Source organism: Fringilla coelebs (assembly GCF_963513975.1).
Source record: "Fringilla coelebs genome assembly, chromosome: 3".
NCBI lineage: Eukaryota > Metazoa > Chordata > Aves > Passeriformes > Fringillidae > Fringilla > Fringilla coelebs.
Genome location: NC_140030.1, coordinates 36,803,417 through 36,828,876, shown reverse-complemented (window position 1 = coordinate 36,828,876; position 25,460 = coordinate 36,803,417). Strand labels below are relative to the sequence as shown.

General features: G+C 39.2%; 1 protein-coding gene across 1 annotated transcript in view; it reads left to right on the top strand.

The window, feature by feature from the left end:
• The first annotated feature begins 1,907 nt into the window (after nucleotides 1–1,907).
• Nucleotides 1,908–25,460, top strand: part of RNGTT (RNA guanylyltransferase and 5'-phosphatase) — a 171,828-nt gene continuing 148,275 nt past the window's right edge. Inside the window, exons 1-6 of the mRNA XM_084202256.1 lie at nucleotides 1,908–2,081; nucleotides 7,648–7,757; nucleotides 13,403–13,506; nucleotides 13,640–13,728; nucleotides 18,436–18,511; nucleotides 21,563–21,812. Of these exons, the coding sequence (XP_084058382.1) occupies nucleotides 2,018–2,081; nucleotides 7,648–7,757; nucleotides 13,403–13,506; nucleotides 13,640–13,728; nucleotides 18,436–18,511; nucleotides 21,563–21,812 (693 nt within the window). The 5' untranslated portion in view covers nucleotides 1,908–2,017. The remainder of the gene's footprint in view (nucleotides 2,082–7,647; nucleotides 7,758–13,402; nucleotides 13,507–13,639; nucleotides 13,729–18,435; nucleotides 18,512–21,562; nucleotides 21,813–25,460) is intronic.

Here is a 25,460-nt window from a genome sequence, read left to right as displayed (position 1 = left end):
CATATGTGATGATGCTCTAGTGACATAGTGATACTAAGCAACACTTACTGTATAAATATACCACAGCACAGACAAGGGTGGGTGAGTTAGGTGGAGATATCCCACTCACCACCAGCGCTGAAATAAACAAATACCTGCTCTATAAACATCAGTCTACGGAGATTTATATCCAGCCTTTCGGACATCTCTGAGATAGTTAATTTTCATAGTAGTAGCCTGTAGGGTGCTGCATTTTGCATTTGTGACCAGAACAGTATTGGAAACATTGGGATGCTTTAGCTAAAGATGAATGGGTCTTGCACAGCATCAAGACTTTTTCTGCTTCTCATGCTGCCCTGACAGTGAGCAGGCTGGGGCTGCACAGGACACAAAGCTGAAACAGCTGGTACAGCTGATCCCAGCTGACCAAAGGGATATCCCAGATCATATAATATTGTTCTCAGCAATAAAAAAATGGGAGAAGGAGGGGACATTTGGAATTATGGTGTTTTTCTTCCCAAGTCACCGTTGTGAATGACAAAAGCCCATCTTTCCTGGAAATGGCTAAACACACACCTGCCAGTGGAAAATAGTAAAGAAATTCTTTTTTTTCCCCCTTATATTTATTTCAACCCCTGTTCTTTTTCACTTTCACCTTTCTGATTATCTCTCCCATCCTGCTACAGGCAGGAGAGAGTAAGTAGCTGTGTGGGCTCAGTTGCTACAGGAGTTAAATGAGGCCACACTTTAAATATTCTTTTCAAATGGACAAACACTTCAGGGCTACAATTCTTCTTATGTCCATGTAACAGACCTCTTAAAGTCCATGGAGAATTTCCACAGGCATTCTGTATAGAAACAAGGTTTGGTTTTTTTTTTTTTTCCCTCTGCACACCATCTTTCTGGGTGTACTTTTTCACAAAAGAAACAGAAGGCCCAGGACAGAGGTATCTCTGCTACACTAGCAAGCCTGTTACATCCTGATTAGAATAAACTGCACTACTAGAAGGATCCACCTACTTCCACATTCTCTTCTGGCTATAAGGAAACATCTGGCAAAAAGTAAAAGCTGAGGAATTATGCCTGTCCAAGCCGCCAGCTATTTTCAACTCAGGCCATTTCCCAAACCTGATGCAGCCTGCTACTTCAGTAGCCATGGATTACATTCTCTTTGAAGCACCTGCTCAGTCTTCCCTGAGATCTCTGTAAACTCTGTATTTGCAGCAGCCTTTGCTGACTGCTCCTGTGCCTGGACAAATGATCCCCACAGCTGCTTCCAGCTTAGGTCCTGTTACTTTCATGTAGTGGCTCGAAGGTGCTCACTCAGAATCACAGAATCAATTAGGCTGTAAAAGTCCTCTGAGATCGAGTCCAACCTATGACCAAACGCCATGGCACCAAGTGCCACGTCCAATCTTTCCTTAAACACCTCCAGGGTGACTTCACCACCTCCCTGGGCAGCCCATTCCCATACCTAATCATCCTTGTGAAGTAATCCCTTCTCATGTCCGGCCTAAACCTCCCCTGGTGCAGCTTATGACTGTTCTCATGTTCTTCTGCTGGTTGCCTGAGAGAAGAGGCCGAACCCCAGCTGGCTGCAGCCCTCCCTCAGCCAGTTGTAGAGAGCGATAAGGCTCCCCCGAGCCTCCTTTTCTCCAGGCTAAAAACCCCCAGCTCCCTCAGGAGCTTCTTACAGAACTCGCATTCCATCCCCTTCTCCAGCTTTGTGGCCCTTCTCTGCACAAACAGGAGGAGCCTGTAGCAGCTGGCGGCCACCGCCCCTCCCAGCCAACCCCGCTCCCCAGGCTGAGGAGCCCCAGTTTACACTGCCCTCTTCCCGGCCGGGCACCACCCCCGGTCCCGGAGCCCCGGAAGCGGAAGCGGCTCCCGGCGCTCCGTGTGTGGCGGCGGCCGAGGCGGAGCCGGGTCTGAATGGAGGCGCCGCGGGCGAGGGGCCGCTGAGCGCCCCGCGGCCGCCCGCACCCCGCGCCCCCTCCCCGCCTCCCTCCCTTCCCCCCGGGGCCGCCCGGGCCCCGCCATGTCCTACAACAAGATCCCGCCGCGCTGGCTCCACTGCCCCAGGAGGGGACAGCCCGTGGCAGGTGAGCGCCCGGCCCAGTCCGGCCCGGCCGTGGGGCGGCAGCGGGCGCGGCTCCCTCCCCTGCGGCGCTCCGCTGCCCGCCCGTCCCGCTGCTCCTCATCGCCGGGGGCCGCCGCGGCTTCTCGCGCTCTGTCCCTCTGTCCCGGCCGGAGCTCTTTGTCCCGGGGCTACGGCTGTGCAGTGTTCCACCCCGAGCTCCAGGCCGGTGTTTGTCCCGGACCTGACTCCCGTTGGTCGGCTGTTCTCCTTAAAGTCCGGCCCGCAGCAGCGCTTTGCCTTCAGCGCCGGGCTCGCCCTCCCCTCGGCCTGTGCCCCCGTGTGACACGGACTCGCCCCGGGCTCACCCAGAGGTGCGGGGGTGCCGGCCCTCTCCTGCCCCCCGCAGCCTTAGTGCTGGGCTCTCGCTTCGTACTGGTTCAGTTTCGGGTTGAAACTTTTCCTGTTCTGTCACATCTGCTGAGAGATGTGACAGCCAGGCATGCAGAAGGTGCCGTACTGCAGCTGCTAAGTTGATGAGAGGCTTGGAGCATTTTTCTTAGGAGGAAAAGCTAAGAGAACTGCGCTTGTTCAGCCTTGAGAAGAGGTGACTGAGAGGGGATCTCATTAATGTGCATAAATATCTAAAGATGGGGGGGGGGGGGGGTGGGGCGTGTCAGGAAGATGGAACCGGGCTCTTCTCAGTGGTGCTGAGCAGCAGGACAAGAGGCAATGGGCAGAAACTGATGGACAGGAAGCTCTACCTGAACAGGAGGAAGAGCTTCTTTACTGTGCAGGTGACTGAACTGGAACAGATTGCCCTGAGGGATTGTCGAGTCTCCCTTACTGGAGATATTCAAGAACCATCTGGTGCAGTCTTGTGCAATGTGCTGTAGGATGACTCTTCTGAGCAGGGAGGTTGGACCAGGTGGCCCTCTGTGGTCCCCTCCACCCTGACCAATTTTGTGATACCAGTCCTCTGTGTAGCCTCTTCATGTTTGATTCTCTTTTTCCTGAATGCTCTGAGGTCTTTCCTGGGTCAATTAGTCGTTCTGCCGACTGACAGTGCCCTTCCAGTCACCAATGTGCTCCTGAATTCTTTCGCTGGAAAATGAGTTAATGTGTAACACTCCAATGTTACACTTCTATTTCAGGGTTTGTTAGTGGTCGCTGCCTGCTTGGATATTCTTGCCCATAACGCAGTGTCTTGGTTGTTACTCAGTATCTAGTCTTCTGGCGTATAGTGGCAGTGAATTCTGTGTCATCTAGACGCACGTTTTTGATTGTGTGTTAGCTATCATACTGACTTCAGGTGAATGTTTCCTCTACTGCCTGGTATGAGATAAAGCAAACAAACATCTGTCTTTTCAGTTTTTTCAAGTTCTTCTTTTCTTTATAATGCAAGCAGTTCCAGCCTCCAGTTATTTTTTTTTTCTCTCCAATATTTTCTAGTTTTCACTCCTTTCATATCCCTCCCTCTCTGTGATGATATAAAGGTATGTTTTCAAAACACAACATGTGCTACTCAGTGTGCTATTTAAACTGGTGCTGTGCCATGATTTACTTAATAGTTACAACTCCTGTGTTTTCTGTCCCACATTTCCACATTATCTTACATTTTTGATGGCAGCTGGTTGTGGAATAGAAGACACTGATGACTATATTTAGAACCTGGTGAGACTTCTCAGTTGGTTTAATCCTCGGTAATCATCAATATGCATTATTTGGCATTTGCCAGTATTTAACATCAGTTGTTCATTTTGTGGGTTACTGGTCACAATTTCCTTATACTTCTCTGGACTTGGCTTTGTTAAATAACAGTGTTGTTGGAGTGCTCATGTCCCTTATCTCTTTCTTCTGATCATGGCCACATGCATTACTTTGTATCTAATGAGAGAGATTTGATAGCCTAAGCCTTTGACCACAACAAAAACAGACTAATGATTCTTTATTCTGTGTTTTTCTTCTCAGCAAGTTCTTGATCTCTGTTAGTTGTGGCTTTTGTTTGTCTGTCTTTTGAGCCATGGTTTCTCAGAAATAGCAACCTAGAGTAAGCAGGAATGAGGGTCATCAGTGTGTCATCTGCTGTGCCATCACTGCTTGTGTGTTTGTTTATTCAGGAACTGCAAGGTAATTCTTTTCTATTCCATGCAATCATGCACAGGAAGTTAATGCACAGTAATAAAACCTGAAAGGGCTTGGCTCATTTCTTTGTGTGCTTTATCAGGATGTGTTCTTGTTCACCTGATTTTTAGTTTTTCAGTGTGAACAACTTACCAAAAGTAATGGTATGCCATTGGTCTTCTTCCCTTTTTTGCTGTTTTGCATTCAAACACATCTAGCAGTTTTATGGGAGATAATTTAATTGATGTTGCTACTGTCTCCAAGATATGTTACATTCTAGTTTTAATTAGTGTTTAAATCAGATTCCTAAGTACCCGTATGTGACTTTATTTCCATCTGATAGTGTATTAGTAATAGTGTTGCTAAGCCAGTTTTTTATGGCTTCTGTGGACTCATATTCATTGAGTGTTTGATTGTGATGCTCGTCTCATGGTTGTGGCATCTAGAATTTCTAGATGACCTCAAAACAAGTAGTTATGAGTCCTGAAACTCTCCTGTTGGTGAGATTGGGTTCATTCAGGTTAACGGGACTCTTTATCCTGGACAATGTGAATTCATCTATGTCTCCCATTATTTTCCTGTTCACTTCCTTAAATATTGGTAGTTCTGTGCCACTTTCTGGTTTTATCCTCAGAATAACACATTTTCACATTTATTGCATTGCAGTAGAACTTCAGTCATTTTGATGAAAAGACCTTTCTCTGAATGCTTAGATCTGAAGTAATCAGGTTGCTTTAGTCTTACTGCCTTGGCAGCACCATGTCAGCAGGTATCTGCTTTTCATGACCACTGAAGACCCATTCTCTTGGCATGACCAGGGCTAGCAAGATACTGAAGAAGAAGTATGAGAAGTGTCTCAGTAGTGTTTTCCAGCCTTCTTCAATTGTTGCACATTAGTAAATCCTGTTCTAGACACACATGTAGCATGCAGAACTGTGGGATATTATGGAAAGAATCCATATTGCATATGAGAAAGCACCTTAGATAAGAGTAATGCTTCTGGCTCAGGAAGTTTCTGAACTATAGCTTGTAGTTGGGGAGAATAATCTGGATGATGGATTGTCATTGTTTTACTCTCTTTTCTAGTTGTCTGTTATTGGCCTGTGTTGATGATGATGTAGTGGGTGAAATGGATGCTGTGATCCAGCATAGTTCTCTTGAATTAGTAAGCTATTACTTTGTGGAGATGTTGGTTTTTTTAAAATGTGGATTTTACAGTTTAATTTTATTCCCTTACCCTCAGTCACTTTACCCAGTCTAGCCTTCCTAATCAATGCTCAATCTAAACATGCCATGGTCATACTTAATTATGTATGTCATGTTTTGAGTTGATAGCTTCCATGTCACAGAAAAGCAGGCTAAATGAAGAGTATTTTTTCACTGGTATGCTCTAGAATTTAGATTTGAAGATAAAAAATGTGACAAAATTACAGCATGTACATGTAGAAAATGTGATGTCTTACATTTTCACTTTGATTTCCTTCAGATTTATCTGCTTGATGTCTGTGCTCTGATATTCTGGGCTCTTATTTTTAGAATTTTTACCTGTTTTTCAGCCTAAAGAAATACCATCTGTTAGACAGGTGACTAAATTGGAAAATGGTTTTTAGTAGCCACTTTCCAGAACTTTGAAAAATTTGAACATAATTGTGGAAGTATGTAATAATCTGTTGTCAGCATTCCAGTAACATTTTGAAGTTAATTTGGAAATTCTGTTGAAGAGTTACAATTAATGTCATAATGTAATTGAGGTACTTGAATGACTTGGGATGCTTTGGTGTTCATGTAAAGTATCATTTTGTTACTGTTGGATCACCTAATTCTGCAAATGATTTTTTAATCTTCAAAAGCTTATGAATGGAGGCTTAAGTTGAGTTGCAATCAGGTATTACTGCATCACTTCTTTAGCACAAGATGTAAGGCAAAACTGTAGAAGAGACAGTAGCTACTGCCTCCTTTATACTTGTCCATATTACTCAAAAGTTTAGACATTTTTTAGAATTAAAGCTTAGATTTTCAGTAGCTTGATGATGCTTAATGAGAGGCTTGTATGCACACAGGGAAGAAGTTTTTTCAAGGATCTGTACAAAAACCAAATTGCAAATTTTCTAGGTAGACAAGAAGAAACTGGAATTTATAGAAGCTGAGCACCTAAATACTTCCAAACATCTGTGTTTCAGCTTTGAAAGTCATAATAAATGGGCTCTATATGAAATATTCATCACTTCCACAGCTGTCTGTAGGTATTTAAATGCTGCAGGGATGCTGACTAGACTGCTTTGTCTTTTCCTACTTTCTTTTCCCAGCATCTTTGTAAGGATGGTGGTTTTCTTTTGTAGCCATTGACTCTTTTGTCAGTGCAGCTCCTATTCTTGAGTACCATGGGTTAAGGAAGCTTAGTTACATTCCTCATATTCCATAATGAATGAGTAGATATGTTAGTATGGGTGTGACAAGTGGCAAAGTCAAAAAACTGTCAAGCATGATGTTGTTTTGCAGAAATAATGGTGATGATAGATTTTTGTGTTTAGATCATGTAAATTTAGGATTCGCATAATCAGTCTGTACAGAGGAGTATTGCAAGTTAAAGTGGAAGGGCTAATAGAGAGAGAGGCTGAATGATAAGGTGACAAGGAACACAAAGAAGTGAGAAAATTAGATAGAAATGAGGAAATGGAGGGGAGGTATCCGACCCCACAGCCTTTACCAGGGTGGATGGAGGGTGTGTAACTTGGGATGAAAAGGCAAAGGGCAATAAAGTAAAATTTTTCTAGCAGTCAAACAAGTTGAAGTGACTACAATTTATTACTGTTTACCATGAGTGTTGCTTGTATGACAGAATAACTCTCTTTTTAGCTGTAAATTTTGGAACAGTCTCAGGGAAAAAGTGAGGCGGTTTCTCATGTTGCTCACTAACATCTAACCTGAACTAACCATTGCATAAAGCTTCATAGTTTCCACATCTGTCTGTCTTCTGTGGTTTCTGATGTCTATTTCATGGAAGATAGGTACTTGAGACTATACAGAGTGTTGCTAAAATTTTTTGCAGGGATCTTTACTGTATGTTGTATTTGCAGGTAATCAGAGCTGATGTTTACATGATTGGATGACAAACTGTCATTTTAAAATGCTGTTTTCATGTTTTTGACTGTACTGAGTTTAAATTTTCTATACTCTGTTGTGCAGTAGCCCTTCCAACTTAATTCACACTAAAAGTTAGCTAAAAATGTTAAATTGCTCCAATTTATGTGAACTGACCTGTATTTCCTTTAAAAGTTTAAACTTACTTGTGAATTCTGAGAACTCATAATTAAAAAATGTTCCAGTTTACTGTTGACTGTACTATTTCTGCAATTATTTATTATTGAAGGTGAATGTATAAAACATGCTCAGCCTGTTGCTTTGAAATGTCAAGTTGTAACTGTACATATACATAAAATACTGCAAAATTTTGTTATCTTTCATAGGGAAGTTTTTACCTTTGAAGACAATGTTAGGACCAAGATATGATGAACAGGTTGCTGAAGAAAATCGTTTTCACCCGAGTATGTTATCCAACTACTTAAAGAGTCTGAAGGTAAGGTTAAATTTTCCAATAATTGTAACATTGCTCTCATTATTAATGTTTACTCAAGTGTTGCTTTTCGGATCTAAGGAAAAAGTTTTTGATGGCTTTATTTGGGACACCTATACAGACATTTTTTTTTGTTTACATTTCCAGGTCTCCTCTGCAATTAATAGATTTTCGAAAGTGTTTTCTTACAGGTTAGAATTCTCAAGACTAAACAAAACCAGTTCCCTCAGCTGTTACTTCATGAGCCTTGTTGCTCTTCTCTGTTCACCCTCCAGCACCTCAATGTCCTTTCTATAGTCAGGGGCCCAGAACTGAACAAAGCACTTGAGGTGCGGTCTCACCAGTGCCAAGTGCAGGGAGATGATCACTGCCCTGGTCCTGCTGGCCACTATTGCTGATACAGGCTAGGTGCCATTCGCCTCCTTGGCCACTTGGGCAGTAGAGGGTAGGCTGATACTGAGCTAGCTGTCAACCAATACCCTGTGGCCCTTTCTGCCAAGCATCTCTCAAGCCACTCCTCCCCCTGCCTGTAGCACTGCCTGGGGCTGCTGTGACAGGACTCTGCAGTTGTCTTATTAAACGCTGTGGCATCCACCACTACAGACTTGTGGCTCTGTCTCCCCTCTTCATCCTCTGTTTTGCCCATTTCTATCTGTGTGCTTCAGTTTGCATGTTCTGCACTGTAGCACAATTGTGACGATAAAGGTGGGAACAGGACCTTTCCTTTCATATAGGTCTCTGTAGTGTTGTGGCCAGTCCAGTGCATCTGGAGATGTAGGAAATGGGATTTTGAATCTGCCAGGCAAAGAAATTAATTAATTGAATTGGTTATTAAACTTTCTATAGAAGTTTAGTGCCGTTTGTTTTGAATGTGTCCATGGGATGAATCATGCAAGTGGTGTTTTTTTCTGTGGGTTTTTTCATTATTTTTTGCTGTTGATTGAGGTTAAATTTATTCTGACTTTGTTTAACAGTATCAGACTTGAAACAACAGAAGAATTAGGTGACTAAAAGATGGGAATCCTCATTTTATTAATCTTATTTTGGCATAGGTATGTAGTAGATGGTGAACTACTCGGTGTAGCAGTGGTAGGAGTACCTGTGCAGTAATGCAATAAGAAAGTCCGATCAGTGAAGCATATGTGCCTGCTCTCAGTGCTTGAACTGGTAGGATTTTTCTTGTTAGAGTTCTTGCATCTGTGCTTTTATGATCCACTCTAATCACAGAGGATCAAAGAGAACTCTCTGTGAATAAAACTGTAAGAATTCTGGGGGTCAAAGTATTTCCTAAAAGGAGATTAAAACCAAAGGAGGTTAAATGTTGATGCCAACGAATGGATATAGTTTATTTAACAGTAAAAGAAATAAAGAGAAAGAAATAGAAAAAAGAGGTGGGTGGGGCACAGAAAGAGTGACAGGGATAGATTAAATAGAAACCATGGATCCCAATGACATCTTGCTGCTCCCCTCCATCTGGTCTTCTTGGTGGGGAGGGTCCTTCACCATAAAGTATAGAATCCAGTGGATTAACATATGTTTGGGTGAGGTGGGAATGCCCAGGTGCCTCTCCTGAGCAGGGGAAGGTTGTCACTGTCCCTTGCAATGCTCTGTGTCAGTTGCATCATTTTGCATCACGTGCAGTGCTCTGATGCAGGGTCTGGGGAACCTTTCAGGGGGCCTTTGACGGACCATGACACCCCCTCTGCTGTCCCTCATGTGAATGTCCTGTAGATGTGGCATTCCTGGGGTGGGGGTCCCCACAGCTGAGCTAGTCTGTGCAGGGCGGTCACTGCCTCTGCCCGAAGGCTAAACACCCAAAACCTCTCCTCCTCCCCCACCCCGGGTTGGGGGAGAGTCTGTGCAGACCTGGCAGCAGATTAGCTTGGGGCTATGGCTCCACCCCAAAGCTGCTGGGCTTAATTCTCCTGTGGAAGTATTCTTCTCCCCCAGCCTGGACCTGAGAGTAGTGTCACTTTTACCTTATCTCAGATCAGCTTACAGTCCAGGGCCTCAGTCGGGGGGCCCATTCAGGGTGGGCTTTGGTGATGCAGCTTTTATTGGTGTAGCTTCATAATACAGTTTTAATGGACAAAAATCCTTAATAAAATTGTTTAAACCATAAACGCTAATATTTCAGTCTCTGACATGTGCATCTAAATTCTACTTGAGTTCCTTTTTTATGTATGGATTTGATAGGTATACCTGGAATTTTTCCCAAACCAATCTTATTAATGTTTTAGAGTAATTTAAAATTCTGTGTATATTTTGAAGTTACAGAGAATTTCACAACCTTACTCAGAATTTCTGAATGCTTGCCTCCTTAGTGATTTGCTACAAAAAAGAAATAATCATGGTGAGACTCTAGCCTTTTCAGTAGTTACATCTGTCAGTTCTGTTGTAATGCTACAAATTCATGTCTTGAGTGACATCAGATTATTAGAACTTGATAGTAAAATTAGTAGCATGAGGATCCCATCTTATATTTTGCTAATTTTGATTAACAAGCAGGACATAGAATTTCTCTCAAACTCTCTGTTCTCATCAATTCTATTACATCATATTGGACCCTGGCATTGTTGATGGGTGTTTGCTATTTGAAAAGATATATTTCTTTTTTATTTGCCAAGTTATATAGTGGTTACTTACCATTTGTAGATTAACAATTTACCAACAAGCCAGCAATGAAATAAATGTGAAATTAGGAGCCCTGTAAGAGTGAGGTTTCCCACCTAAGGTGAATGTAGCTCACTGTGCATGGTTCTTGTAATTTTATTGTGGTGTATTTTTTACTGCTAATATTTTGCAGAATAATTATTTCTGAAAACTGGTTATTACTTAATTCTATATAATTTAGCTCTCAAATAAAAGATTTCAGCAGAAACTTTTACATCTGGATTTCTGTAACAGAGAGATATTGATGTTACCACAGATTTTTGAAGGTACCGGTTTAGCATTTAAGACAACATCTGTCTGGGTGGAACTGTCTGTAACAAGCTTCGTGTGTGATTTCTTTTCTCATGGAGCTGGTTGTTGAAAATCTGAATGTTAGAAACTGATTTGATTAGCCATGCCAGCCCCATTTTTCTTGTGATTGCCAATAGTGGCATAGTATCTTAATGTTCTCTTAAACGAATTGCAGGAGCAATTGGTGACAGTGTGAATATTTTTTTTTTTAAATTTCTTGAGTAGCTAGGTTAGTATACAGGTAGATTTATTTCTGTCACAAAGAGCTAAGACATTAGTTAACTCAAAAGAATGTTTGGGTAATTAGTATGCTCAAGTTACAGTATTCCTATTAGGAAAACTACTTACCAATTTTCAACCACATTATTATTTTCATAGATGCTGAACTAAACTATTTTTCATTGATCTAAACTATTTTTCTCAAATATGAAATTCAAGAAAAAATTCCCGAGACCATAGTGAAGTCAGTGTATTGTAGTATCCTCTCTCCTTGGGGAGGTTGTTTTCAATTTCCAGTGTCTAAGGAGAAGCTTCTAGGGTCATGCTGGGGAACCTAGCAAAGCCCATTTTATTGCACAGAAGCAGAAGAGCACATGCATAAGGCATTAATAGCTGGAGATAACTGGAATGTGAGGAAGTGAGGAAGTGAGGAGAAGGCTTTTATTTTGTCCCAGTGCTACTGGTGGTTTTTTTGGCATGGATTTTTTGAAAATCATAGTTGTATAGTTTGATATATTGTATAATCCCCCTGTTCTTAAAAATTTCTTTATGAATTTCTTATGCTTTGCATTCTCTAAAGTGTAATGTGTTATGTGCAGTCAGTCCCATGGATTCAGAATGCAAATGTTTAGGCTTTCTGTGAAGCAGGAAAACTGCTTTCAGGTCTTATATGCTCTATATGCTATAAATGCTTTTATAGTTTGGATAAATGACACTCAATGCCTATTTGCTGTACTGCTCCATGAAATGTGTAAGGAACAGTGTCACTTTGTATGAGCTTCACTTTTATATGGTTGAAATGATATGTAATAATGGCAGAAGAATAGCAAGTGAGAAGTCCTACAGGCCGGAATTAAGTAGTTTTGGAGACTTTTGCTAAATGCTGTAGGGAATGGAGGGGGAGGAAAGTAATAATTGAATTAATTGCCATTGTATAATGTCTACAGAATTAATCATTGTTTAGGATGCTGTCAGTCTCCATGCTTAGCAGCTTGATTGACGCTTTAGATTTGAAGTTTCAGGTGGTGTAACATTGTTTTCAGTTGGACCCCCTTGTGAGGTGCTTTATATTTCTGCAAAACCCAGTAATAAGAGTAAATTAAATATTCTGAACACAATATGCAAAGTTGACAATGAGAAATTCAGAACTGATCTGGCTATTACTTTAGATGTTTTGGTGCTGTTGGCATAATATCATGATGCTTTTTAATATTTATTCAATAAAAGTAATATGAAAGTATATAAGTATTACAAATGTATATCATCAGAAGTTTGAATATCTTGGAGAGCTATCTGTAGATAATTGGAAATTTTTCTTCAGGGGTCCACTAAACAACAAATTCATGTGAAATAGCTGTTTCTGAACTGTATTCTAGTTATAATTGGATTTTACCTAGTCTGAATTGTGTGGAAATGGTGTGTTACTTTGTAATTCTTCCAACTGCACTGCTAAATTATTGCCAGTCTATTGGTCCTACCTGAAAGCATGACACTGAGTTTTTTGTCCAAAAGCAATTGCTTGCACTTACAAGACAGGAAAGCAGAAATACTTTCTTTGCTCAGGTGTGTTAGTGAGCTGTTTTTGCACATTGGAACAAGGCTCAGTAAAGATATACTTTGATATGCTGTGTGTTTTCTGCCACCCAGTGGAATTTCTGCTTTCCATCCTTCTTAAAAATGTAGTAACTTCCACAAGGCTCCTTAAAAGACCCATTTTCCAGCTGTAAAAACAAACACTAAAAAAATAAAATAAGTTGATGAACAAGGTAACACATTAGGGTAGAGTGGGCAAGGCATCCTGGATTCAGGAAGGCCCTAACATCTGAGTGGTTGACACTGCCACCTTAGCTGCTGACAGCATATTTCAATATCTGAAGCTGTTTTGCATTTTAGCTTTAAATAAGATGTTTTTGAGAATTTAATTAATTTGATTTATTTTTAAACTTGAAAATGTGTTCATTCTTTTGCATTGTTTTGCACTCTAATAGGTAAATTAAAATGAGTTATTTTTTCTGGGAGCGTACTTATATGTAAGTCTCAGTAGTTAATGTTTCTTGCAGTTCTTTCACTGTGCCAGTGTTTATTATTGCTCTGCTTTGCATAAGAGCACTTGATTCCATCACGTTTGTCTTTTTAGCATGTTAAAGTAATTCTTTACCAGCTTTTCCTGCTGTTAGCAGAATTTTCTTATTTAGAATCATAGGTTGGAGCAAACTGAAGTGTTTGAATTGATGACTAGTGCTAATTTAGACACCAGCTTTCACAAAGAAATGCAGATGTCTGTAACGGTGGTAAAATACAGATTTTACAAAAAAATGCAATATTTAATGCTTTTTAAAGTTACAAATGTAGTCTGTGGTTGCTTTTAATTATTATGGTTTTAGACATTTAGTATTTATGTACAGCTATTTGAACCACATATAAAAATGATATTTGGTGTTTTTTTTGTTGTTGTTGTTTTTTAGGTTAAAATGGGTTTGCTGGTAGACTTGACCAACACCACTAGATTCTATGACAGAAATGATATAGAGAAGGAGGGAATTAAATATATAAAGCTCCAATGTAAAGGGTAAGTTGTGTGCACTTTTAATGATTTCTTTGGCTTTTAATTTGAAAGATCACACTGAAGAAATTAATATTTTTTTTCTCTTTTTGCCTTTCCGCCAGGTGTCTCCTAATGCATGTGTTCTTGTGTTTTTCAGGCATGGTGAGTGCCCTACACCTGAGAATACAGAAACATTTATCCGTGTATGCGAACACTTCAGTGATAAGAATCCTTCAGAGCTTATAGGTACATCTTATATCCATCTTGTGCCCATCGTTAGTTTTTACTCTTAGTTTGTTTCATATTTACTCTTAACTGCAGTCTCTTATTCTTAAAAGTCTGAGAAAAGGACTTTCCTCAGTACAGTGTTTAAGCATATATAAATTTGATTGCTTCTACTGCAAAACTAATGTGCTTCTTTTTATTTTTACAGAAAGTAGTATGTTTCTGCATCCATCAGTTTGATCAAGGTGTTGACTTAATGTAAAAAATTACACAGGCCCAAGAGTTATCTAGAAATACATGATACTTGCCCTGTGGTTTTGTAGCTTCTGCTGATACAAATGCAAGTTATGTATTTGGTGGTCTGGTTTACTTGAAGTCATATTTGGTAACTGGATTATCAGACATTCTTTAGCAAGTCTCACAAAACTGATAGTAGATACTAGGCTAAGTTTTTCTTCTGTGGTGTGCAGTCTTGCAGTGAATATTTGAATGTTCTAAGCATACTTTTATTCAGAGAGAAATAAGTCCTGATTTTATTTTGCATCCCTTCTAATTTTAGTTAAAACTATTTTACTCTGATTTTTGTCAATCATATTAATGTTCATCTCTATCTGCAAACTATCAGAGACAAGAAATTACTTTGCAGGTGAGTTTCCAGAGTCAGAATGGGTGTCATCCTCAATCCTCTTGGATGGTAATTTTTCAGCCTTCTTGAATCCAAGTGTCTGTGCAACTTAGGAGTACGTGGAACAGTTGTTTGTGCAGGTATTCTTGTGAAGAGCTTGGTAAACTAAGCTGATATGTTCAAGCAGTTTAGGATTCATCCAGATACTTGGTATGATAGCTGAAGTCATTAGAAGAGACCTATGGAAATCAGTTACTCAGTTGCCCTTTTTTAGAGCATGGCCAGCTAAAGCAGCTTCCTCTGGACTATTTGGCTTTTGACCAGCCTCTGATCTTGGAGTCTCCACAACTTTTTCTGGCAGCTCTTACAATACGCAGGTGTTTTTTTCTCATGTTGAGACAGAATTTATTGTATTTCAATTTGTAGCCATTTCTTCTTGTTCTGTTGCAGAATGTGATACCACTGAGAAGTTTCTTGTTTTGAGGTCTTGAGAGATTTAATTTGGTCACACATTTTTAAACCTAGTTTTCTTTTAGATACTTGCTTACTTCTTTATTGCACAGAGAATGCAATTTAATTTGAGACTGTTGTGGTTTAACTCCAGCCAGCAGCCAAACCCCACACAGCTGTTCCTTCACTTCTCCACTGGTGGGACTGGGGAGAGAAGTGGAAGGGTAAAAGTAAAGAACTCATGAGTTTAGATAAAGACAGTTCCACAGGGAAAGCAGAAGCCATGCACACAAGCAAAGCAAGGAAAGAATTCACTGCTTCCCATCACCAGGAGAGCAGGGCCCCATCACACCTAGCCGTGACTTGTGAAGACAAATCACGAATGTCCTCCATTCCTCTTCCTTCGTCGCACTCTATGCACTGAATGTTTTATGGTATGGAGAATCCCTTTGGCCAGTTTGGGTCAACTGTTCTGGCTGTGTCTCCTCCCAGCTTCCCAGGCACCCCTAACTTCCTCCCCAACCTGGCAGCATGAAAAGCAGAAAAGGCCTTGGCTCTGTGCTCAGCAATAACAAAAACGTCTATATCGTCACAAAATCCAAAACCACAAATCCTGTGTTCAGCACAAATCCAAAACACAGCCCCACACCAGCCACCATGAAGAAAATTAAGAATCTGCTTCAGCTGAAAGCAGCACAGAGATCTGTGTGTTTTTCTCTGAATGGTAGCACAGCTACATGGTTTGAAAGATGAGGGACTGCTAAATGGCAGTGAGTATAACTAGTCACCAACAGCATTTCAAAACTTATGCCTGAAGCAAGACATCGGCGACTGATCCCATTAGCTTTTCTTTTAGCAATTCCTCATTTTCACTCTCCTTTTGCAGTTCTTTCACTTGGTCCTCCGATAATATTTTAGAACTTAAAATAGTGGTTATGGTCAGCAATTTATAAAGTGCATGGATAGTATGGTGATATCCTATAAGTAGCAGACCCCTTTAGTTGATATTTCTACTTATAAAATGCCATTTTTATTGTTGAGTCACTAACTTTTTGGCTTTGATAAATTGTTTTTCCATTATTTTCCAATAAAATATTTTTCCATTATTTAGACATTTCACCTCTTTAGGGGAAAAAAGTCAATTAGAGCCAAGGAGAAAGTAGTACATTGTCTATACTTTTGAAGAACATGTTGTTTAGGCTTTCGTAGTGAAAGAGAAATGCTGGAGTTTTCCATTTCCCTTTTGTGAATTACTGAAATTTGAGATTTTGGGCACTTGTTTCTTCTGACAGGGCATCAGAGGGACTGGTGTGGAGGATGTTTATCACAAGTGAAAGAGGTCTACAGCAGTGATAGTACTGGACCCTGTGTGATCTTTCTCTTCTAAGCCATATGGTCCCATGCTGAGATGCTTCTTATCTTTGTCACGTGTTTAAAATTATTGACTTAACCTTCTTGGCAGCAGTAGCAGCTGCAGGACCAGTGGTAGCAATTGTGTGCAATTCTGTTCTCAGTGTCACGATTAGATATGAAAAGAGATTGAAATGTGAATGTTAAGTAATCAAAATTTTCAATTCATTTAGAAAAATATAGGAAGGAAACTTTATTTTTGCAGCATGAAGGACAGGCTTATGCCTGCCAACCTTAAGGATGTGACATACAAAAATTTTGCTTCAGCAGAAAACAAAGGACAAATGATTGTTAGGAATAAATTATATAAGGAAGCTAAAATTCATTTAATTTAATGCAAGTTACACAGTTTTTAGTATTTTTAAATGATTAGAAATGATGAATCCAAAAAATTCATGATAATTTTTACCTTGCTTTGTCAAGAAAGGAACCTTGGTGGGGCAAGCACAAAACCTGATCCTGTTACAGTTAATACATACTTTTTTTTACCTACCTAAAGTTGGCTTGGTTTTTTTTCATCAGTCTGCTTTTTGTCGGTACTTTGGTTCTCCAGCTGAAAAAGTTCTACTTCTCAGTGCAGAGGAGTGTAAAAAAAGGATAGATATTCGCATTTTGTTTGAATACGCATCAAGTGAATTTTTACTAGCCTTGTTTTACTGGCTGTGGTAGAGAAATGAGCAAATTAATTAAAGCTTAAGTGGCTTGCTTCGTGGTGTTGTGTTCCAGGTCTTGCTCTTTGGGTCACCACAACCCTTGCTAATGCTGCAGGCTTGGGGAAGAGCAGCTGGAAGGCTGGCTGGCAGAGAAGGACTTGGGTGTGCTGGTCTACTGACCAAGAGCCATCAGTGTGCTCAGGTGGCCCAGAAGGCCAATGTCCAGTAGGATTAGGAAGTGATTGTTCCCTGGTGCTTGGCACTGATGCTCAGGCACAGACATTCTGGAGTGTGTCCAGAGAAGGTCAACAAAGGTGGTGAAGGGTCTGGAGCACAAGTCTTATTAGGAGTGGAGTGGCTGAGGGATCTGGGATTGTTTAGCCTGGTGAAAAGGAGACTCAGGGGTGACCTTATCACTCTCTACAACTGCTTGAAAGGAGGTTGTAGCCAAGTGGGGATCCGTTTCTTTCCCCAGGCAACCAGTGACAGGACAAGAGGAAATGATCTTAAGTTACACAAGGAGGTTTAGGACATTCGGAAAAATTTCTTCACCAAAAGGTGAAGTTGTCAAGCACAAGAACAAACTGCACAAGGAAGTGGTTGGGTCCCCATCCCTGGAGGTATTTAAAAGCTGTGTAGATGTGGCGCTTAGGGACATGGCTTAGTGGTGGACTTGGCAGTGCTGGGTTAACGGTTGTATTTAATGTACTTAAGAGCATTTTCCAACCTAAACAATTCTATGATTCTATGGTAACAACTGAAAAATGTTAAGAATAATTGCTCTTGATGTTAGTGGAAACTTTAGTGATATTTATAATTTTAAATGAAGTAGGAGGGAGAGGCGACATATTGCCTGAATCCTTCATGACATTTTTAATAGCGCAAGTTTTCAGGCTGGTCTGCTTTTCACTAGATGGTGCTGTTGCCTTGAGAGAAAAAAAAAAAGCATTTGACAGTGTATCCCTCCTTTCACTAAGGGATGAGTTCAGTAAAACAGAGGCTGAAGACTTAATTCTTTTTTTCACATTGAAAAGATAAGTAATTCAAGATGATTATACTGTTGTATAGTTTTCTTTTTGTACATTCTTTTTTTTTTCAAAATTAGTAAGTCTGGTCTTAGCATGCTTAGAGTGAATTTGAGATAGAATTATGGTCTATTGGCACCCCTTTCAATTTTGAGGTAAGGTAATATGAATATGATTTGTTTGCCTAGTGGTATGAAATGAATGTCATGCTTGTTGAATCCAGTAAAAGCTCAATTAATGAATTTGATTATATCGCCTTCTGACAAGCGTTTGAGCAGATCTTTGAGTCTTATCTGTGTTAACCATATTTCAATCACATTAAGTTAGTGCTCTTGATTGTGATGAAGTGTCCTATAACCTTGCTGCTGCTAATTTGCAGAAAGGCAATTTATTACATTCTTTCAGGCTTATGTGCCTTATGTGGTCTGTACTGCTGTGATGAGAAGGGAGATAACCTTTTAATGTCACAGATGAAGGTGGAAGGATGTAAACCCACACTTTAGATACTAACTATGTTTGTTAAAACCACTTGTAAGTGATTATGCCCTATTCTTGTCTTTTTTAGGTGTCCATTGTACACATGGTTTCAATAGAACTGGATTTTTGATCTGTGCCTTTTTGGTTGAGAAGATGGACTGGAGGTAACTTTGTATGTTAGTTCCTGGGGTTTTGTGGAATGTGGCCAAAGGGTTCTTCAGTATGTTTCACTCATTGTCCTGTCAGCTGTGCTAATGTATTCACTATTGCTTGTTTTATAGCTGCCTAATACTCTTGAGTAAACAGCCCATATTAAAATGTTTTGTATTATCCCTTGGTAGCTTAGCCTGTTGCAGTCAAGAATTCCAGGTCTGGTAGGTCAAAAGTCAGCTGTAACTGCTGTGTGTGGGCCTTTAGCAGTGTATGTATCATATTGTGTCTTTTTCCCATGACATGTCCCACATTTTAAGTAAGAATGTAGGGTTCAGAGATTCCTGAAAGATTATTTCCCATACATTTTCATCTTTTTCATGTAGGTGTGGGTGTAGGTTTTTGGGCTTTGAGATCTGAAGAGATTAACTAGAGCAACAGCATACATACTTCTGAAGGATTGGGGGCAAAGTCCTTGTTTCCAGCTTGTTTTTTGACTAAAGTCTACAGCATGCTTCTATACAGACTCATCAATTTTTTCCATCTTTTAAAAACATTGGTACCTTCATTCAGAGTAATTATCTTTTTTACATAACATTAGTTTTAAAAGAAACCCCAAACCCAAACAATGCCTGTACCATCCAGTTGGACATAACTTTTGCATAGCTTTTGTTTTGTGGTATTTATAAAACACTATTTCCTTCTTGACAGAGTCCTGTGGAAGTCATGTTTCTTGACAAGCTGGTTAAGCATTCTGATATTTCTTATGTGTGGTCCTTTGCAGGATTTGCTCCTGTTGCAGGATTTTCTTGTGACCGGACATGCAGTTATTATGCTTTGCATACATGTGCAAGCTATTTGCAAAGAACTAGGTCATTGCTGTCTGTTAGTAAACCTAGAACAAAGATATTGGAGTAACGGAGATGGAAAACCATTAGTAATGGGTGGTTGAATCTTTGCAGGATCCTAGCTGTGTATAGGAAGTACACACAGACACAAATGGCTTTATAGTATGATTCTTGTTGTTGCTATGAATTAGAAAATTTGTATGCTTTTAATCAAACAATTTTAAAGTGGCATGCAATGATTAGACTTAGAATTGATCCTTTGTTGATCCTTTGTTCTGAAGAGGAAAGGCACTTGAATCTCTTTGGATCTCCTACTTTTATGCCGCCTATCTGTTTCCAAACCTTGGTGGGAAAAGTCTTAAAGCTCAACAGCAGTGTCTTTTTTTTTTTTTTTTCCTTTGGGTATTTAATTGTATCAAGTTTGTTCATCTCTGTCAGATTATTTTAATAGAACATCCACATGTCCCCTGGTAGGAAAATTGTCCACAGCGAAAGAAACAATTTTGGCAAGCCGCTGGTTAATGCTGAGCATGGTATCGAGATAAATCTAATTTGGTGCATCATTCTTTAAAACAAGGCACTGTTTCTTGCTAATGAGGAAATAAGATCTTCCTGATGGAAAAATCCATCTGTATTCATTCCTTAGGCATATGATGTAGGAGTGTTGCTGCTGTATTGTGTACAGTGGGATATATTTTATAGTTAGTTTGGAGAAAGGCCTGAAAGCTCTTCAGCTTTCTGACTGGTAAAGTCAGAAACCTTACTTGATTCTCTTTTCATCAACTCATTTTTCCCAAAGACTGCTGTGTTTCTAGAACCTAGAAAATTGGTTTTTTTTAGCTAGGGTTCTGTATCTGAGATCTGTGCCACCTTTTTTGGCTTTCATTGCCATCAATTCCAGAAGATTATAGAGTTCTTCTAATATCATCACAAAAAAATTTGAGCATTTTTCAGACTCCATAACTTTTCGTTTGTTTCGTCCTTTCAGTGGCATTCATTACAGAAGATGTGAAACAATTTAAGGAAGATAGCAAAGTAAAAAATGTCTTGTGAGAAAGAAATTAGGAGTCTTAGAAAACAGAATGAGGAAAAAAGATCCTTCTAAGTAACTCAGACTTTTAAACTGTCATTTTTGAAGTGATACTGTGTGATAGTGTCGCTCTGGAGACCATCATGTTTTCTCCTCTTACAAAGATCAGAGGAGTGAATCAACCTTTCTGGTACTTAGACACTATTTCTGTCTGTTCTGGAAAATTTACCTCTTAAAGTTCTCAGGCTCTATTCCGTACTGTACAGATCAGACAAAAAGAAGCCTAGCAGGGACATCTCTCTATTTTTGTGGTTTCTCCTTCTCCTATATAGTAAGATTTTAAAATGTTGATTCTTGGAGCCTCACTGCTCTTCATAGCCATGATAAATGGAAGACAGAATTATATCCAATGTTTTTAGTTAAACATTTTCATAGGATCTATGAAAATGGCAACAATAAAACCCTTGTGTTGTGCTCACTGTTGTATGTTTTGGAGAGTTCTCCCCTTGGCTGGTAAAGATGCATGACTGTTAGTTTCGGTTTCTAATTTTTTTGTGGTCCAGCTTCCAATTTATTTGAGCAAAATTAAGTATTAGGTGCATAGTAAAAGGCTACTGAACCAAGTCCTTTTATGAGAAACTTCTGGAAAAAGAAGTAATTTAAAAAGATTAGGGTGTTTTTTCTCAGTATGATGGCAAAACCTCCAATGAGAGGAAAGACAATTCTTAGTGGAGAAAAATGTAATCATATTTGAATTTAAGCATTTGCATTTTTCTTCATTAAGTTTGTTGATATGTTTCTTTGGTCTTTTGTGTTTGTGCTGTCCTCAGGTATTTACCTGCATGTCACCCATTGCTTCTCTGTAGCAATAAAAAAAAGTTTTATCTGTGATAAAAGAGTGATCAGCAGACCACTAGGAGCCCAAATAAGGACTCAAAGCAGCTGCAGTTACTTGAGAACATTTGCAGTGCCTACAAAGTTATACAGAATCTTGTGCAAGGGCAACTGCTACCTGGCTGATCTAAGCCTGGACTTTCAAATATAAGGAATGTTTTTGCAATTACCAATTCAGAATTTGTATTGATTCTCAGTCCCAATAATTCTTCTGTTTGGTAAAGCTTGACATGACTAAGACATGTAAATTAAGCATCCAGAGTGATTTTCTTTTTTTTTTTTTTTTTTGACAGTATTGAGGCTGCTGTGGCTACTTTTGCTCAGGCCAGACCTCCAGGTATTTATAAAGGTGACTATTTGAAGGAACTGTTTCGTCGTTATGGGGATGAAGATGATGCACCAGCACCACCAGAGCTTCCAGAATGGTGCTTTGATGAAGATGAAGAGGAGGATGATGATAATGGTAAAACTGGAGGCCCAGAATCAGAACCTGGATCATCAAGCTCTTCCTTTGGCAAGAGGAGAAAAGAACGCCTAAAACTGGTAATTTTGGCCTGGAATTTAGTATTCAAATTGCTAAACGTAATTTCATAACCTCATACCCATCAGTTACATACTATACAAGTGTCTCTGCTCTTGCAAATGGGGACTGGAAGCATTGTCTGTAACTGGAAAAAGTTGCAGATACATTGTAAACTTTTTCTATTTTCTATGTGAACTGTGAACTTTAATATTCAACGCCTCCAATATTCCAGTTGTAAAAATGACTTAAAAATTTTCTAATATAACAATTTTTTGAGATAGTAAAGTGCTTTTTAATTATTTAGTCTGTCTTTAGAGATGAAATGTTATTAGAGTTGGATGGAAACAGCTCTTGTTTTTTGTAGTCATGTGGATGAAGTTCAGAACTTTTAAAATTTAGTGCTTGTTTTGGTAAATAGTCTTTCTTCAGGAAATTTTGTGGGATTGAAAATTGGATTAGCAAAAAGCAATATGAGCTTAAAAAACCCAAGGCAGCTTTGAGATTATAATGTGTTCAAAGCTGTTTTAGCTTTGTAAGAAATACTGCTGATCACTTACTGTATATACATCTGCATAATTCTGATGAAATGAGTTACTGTAGTTACCATGATATGGAACTAATACTCAGGTGCAAAGAATATGTTTGTATCGTCTGAAGACTTTTTACTCAGTTCTCTTCAAATTCCTGACTCACTTTTTTATTTGCAAATAAAGTAGGCTAGACTATTGCTGAATTCAAGAATAGGTTTTTTTTTTTGTTTGTTTCATAATACTGAATTATTTTACTTGTGTGCTGAGGTGTGTTTGTTTGTGAAGAGTTGGAAATCCTCATATTGAAATAGGCTGCAAAAAAGCATTTTGTTGTTACTGCAGCTGGTCAACAAGGTTTACAGGTGGAGTATGGAAAATGTTAACCTGACAGGAATACAAAATCCAATCTAAAGAAGCAAGATGAACTTTGAAAACTTTCAAATTATTCCTCATCTGGAATAAAAAATTTCCCACACTGTAAATACATAGTAAAAGTATATTCATGGGATATCACCACTTCCTCCATTAGCCTTGCAGTAAAACATTGATGTCTAAATATTTTGGGGGGGGGCTGGAACCTTAAAGATTTTTGATGTGCCTTCTGATGCATTAGGAACTGAGGTGTTAGGATGAATTACAATGACAGCCTCTTTTCATCAAGTATAAAAGTCAGCTGGTCTATTTAACAGGAATGATATTGGCTTCCCTGGCTTTTTCTTGTCTGCCACCATAGTTTTGTTGAAAGCTGGAAGCTAAATTATACGAATAAGCATATTAATAACCTAAAGTTAATTATGAGTTAGAGAATTTGTGAAAGAAAGAGTCATCTAGTTAATATGCATATTCGTATAATTCAGTTTTGCAGCTCTGAAGGAACATTCTTTGACATGAAGAGGAGGAACGGGCAGAATTCTTTACCATGGTTCTTGGCTGGCAGATGGGACTGCTTCTTAACTCAGTAGAGATGGATATTTGTGATTCCTTGTAAATATGCGGTCTACAGGGGGAGTGAGTATCAGGTAAATACCTCTTGCTCAGATATTCTTATTTTGCTGTCTAAAGGGCTACATTTTCAGTATTATGTTGGCTTCCTGCAGCAGATGTTTCCACCTTTATAATTCATCTAAGAGTCTAGGGGTAGGCAGTGTAAAACTAGAGGTAGCTGTAGTGATAGCAGTGTTCTGAATTTTTCTCATTTTGACCCAAATCTTTGTGGAGACAGAAGTAAAGTTTGGTAGTAGAGGAGGAGACAGGTCCCAGGCATCTTGCTAGATAATGAACAGTCAGAAACAACTGCTAGCTAGCCTGTGAAATGAAGTTAATATGCTGTCCATTTCAGAAACTCTGATGTGAGAAACTTTACTGCAGCCTTTTCCATTAAAACTTCCATATTTTGATGTCAAAAAATCTTGACAGCCTTTCTTTCCTACACTACTACAGAATCATTAGAACATAAAGCCATTACAGTTTCCTTTGTCATCACCTGAAGGAAGTTGACAGGTACCGGGAAATCTGCTTGTTGCAGTCTGAGGTGCCACACAGGAAATTCAAACAAATTTTGACTTTGTCAGTGCATGCAGTATTGATTGTAGCATCAAAACAACATTATTAACTGACACTTAGAATCTCACTTCAGGAAAAAAATATTTCATTTTGCAAATCGGACAAAAAGTTGTAATTCTGAGCCAGAACCTACAAACTTTATTGGGTCAAATGAAACTTTTACTGTTTATTAAGGAATGTTGTCTCTTCTAGTCCCAAGTAGGTTGCATTTTATGGGGTGTGAGATGCAGTGCTTCTGAAATGAGTGGTGACATCTTAAACAATCTGGAAGAGATGGTGGCTGTTAATGATTTAATTCATGATTTTGAGTGCAGGTGTCTTGTGGTCATCTGTGAGACAGAAGGAAGCAATTAAACTGATTTGATGTAATTAGGATAATATTTATTAGTTATCACAGTACAATTATTCTAAATATTAGTGACTTGGGGTTTTTCTGCCTAACCAACTCTCTTCTGCAAAGTTTAACCCTTGCACTTACTGTTCTGCCTGTGGGCATCTTGAAGGATATAGAAAAATACTATTTTTTGATTTGGGAGCACCATTTAATGTGCTTGAATACGGGTATCATTTCCTTCTCCATGTTAAATGCTTATTAGCTCACTTTTTCCTTACAGTCTATTTTTTTTTTGTACTACTGACCTTTCTTGTTATTCTTTGTATTCTGTCATGTTGACACATGTTTTCCTGATGCTGTGGTGCCTGTAATTGAATGCAAGCCTCTAGTTGAGGCCATCCTAGTAAGGCTTAATAGGGAAAAATTAATTTCACATGTCTTAAGGCTAATACTTCTGTTTATATATCTCAACATAATTGCTTTTCACAAGGCAGAACAATACTAATTCAGCTTTTGGTCTCTTGCTGCTTCCATGTATTTTTCTCTAATTATCTACCAGTGTGTGTTTGTATAATTTCTTATCCATTATTAAGTCTAGAACTTTGTTTATGCGAAGTGTTATTTCCAGCCCATTTTTAAAAGGATAACACTGAATCTTAAACTACCATCCCAGTTTATATCCCTGTTACTAAAGTCAGACATGTTGCCAAAATAAGAATGCTAATAGGAAGTTTAGTGGAAATAAATTGATTATCTTATGCCTAAACCAGACCCTGCAGATTCTTCCATTTTGTTAGAGAAACACTAACTCCTCTGAACCTGGTTTTGAAACAGGTTATACTTCTGGTTTTTGGAAGTTACATCTAGCCCATGTTTTCTGAGTTCCTCTATGAGGACAAGATAAGTAAACAAAACACAAACCAAGGCAAATGCATAAAATGCCAATTCTGTGAAGCCTGTTTCATTATGAAAACCAAATATTTAGTGGAACACCTTGGCTACTGCGTGACAGTATGATTTTGTTTTCTTTTTTGCTTGTACATGCCAAAAGGCAGTTACTGTGATTTGGTCCTGTGTTTCTAGGTATTAAATCTGAGCTGCGAAGTGTAACTCTCTGTCTCTCACTTCCTTCATTTTGGAAGATATCTCTTCCTGACGTGTTTTGGAATGTTACTTGTCTTCTGGGAGGCAATCTCTGAGCATATTGGCACGCAGTCAATTCTGAGTAGCTGAAGACAGCT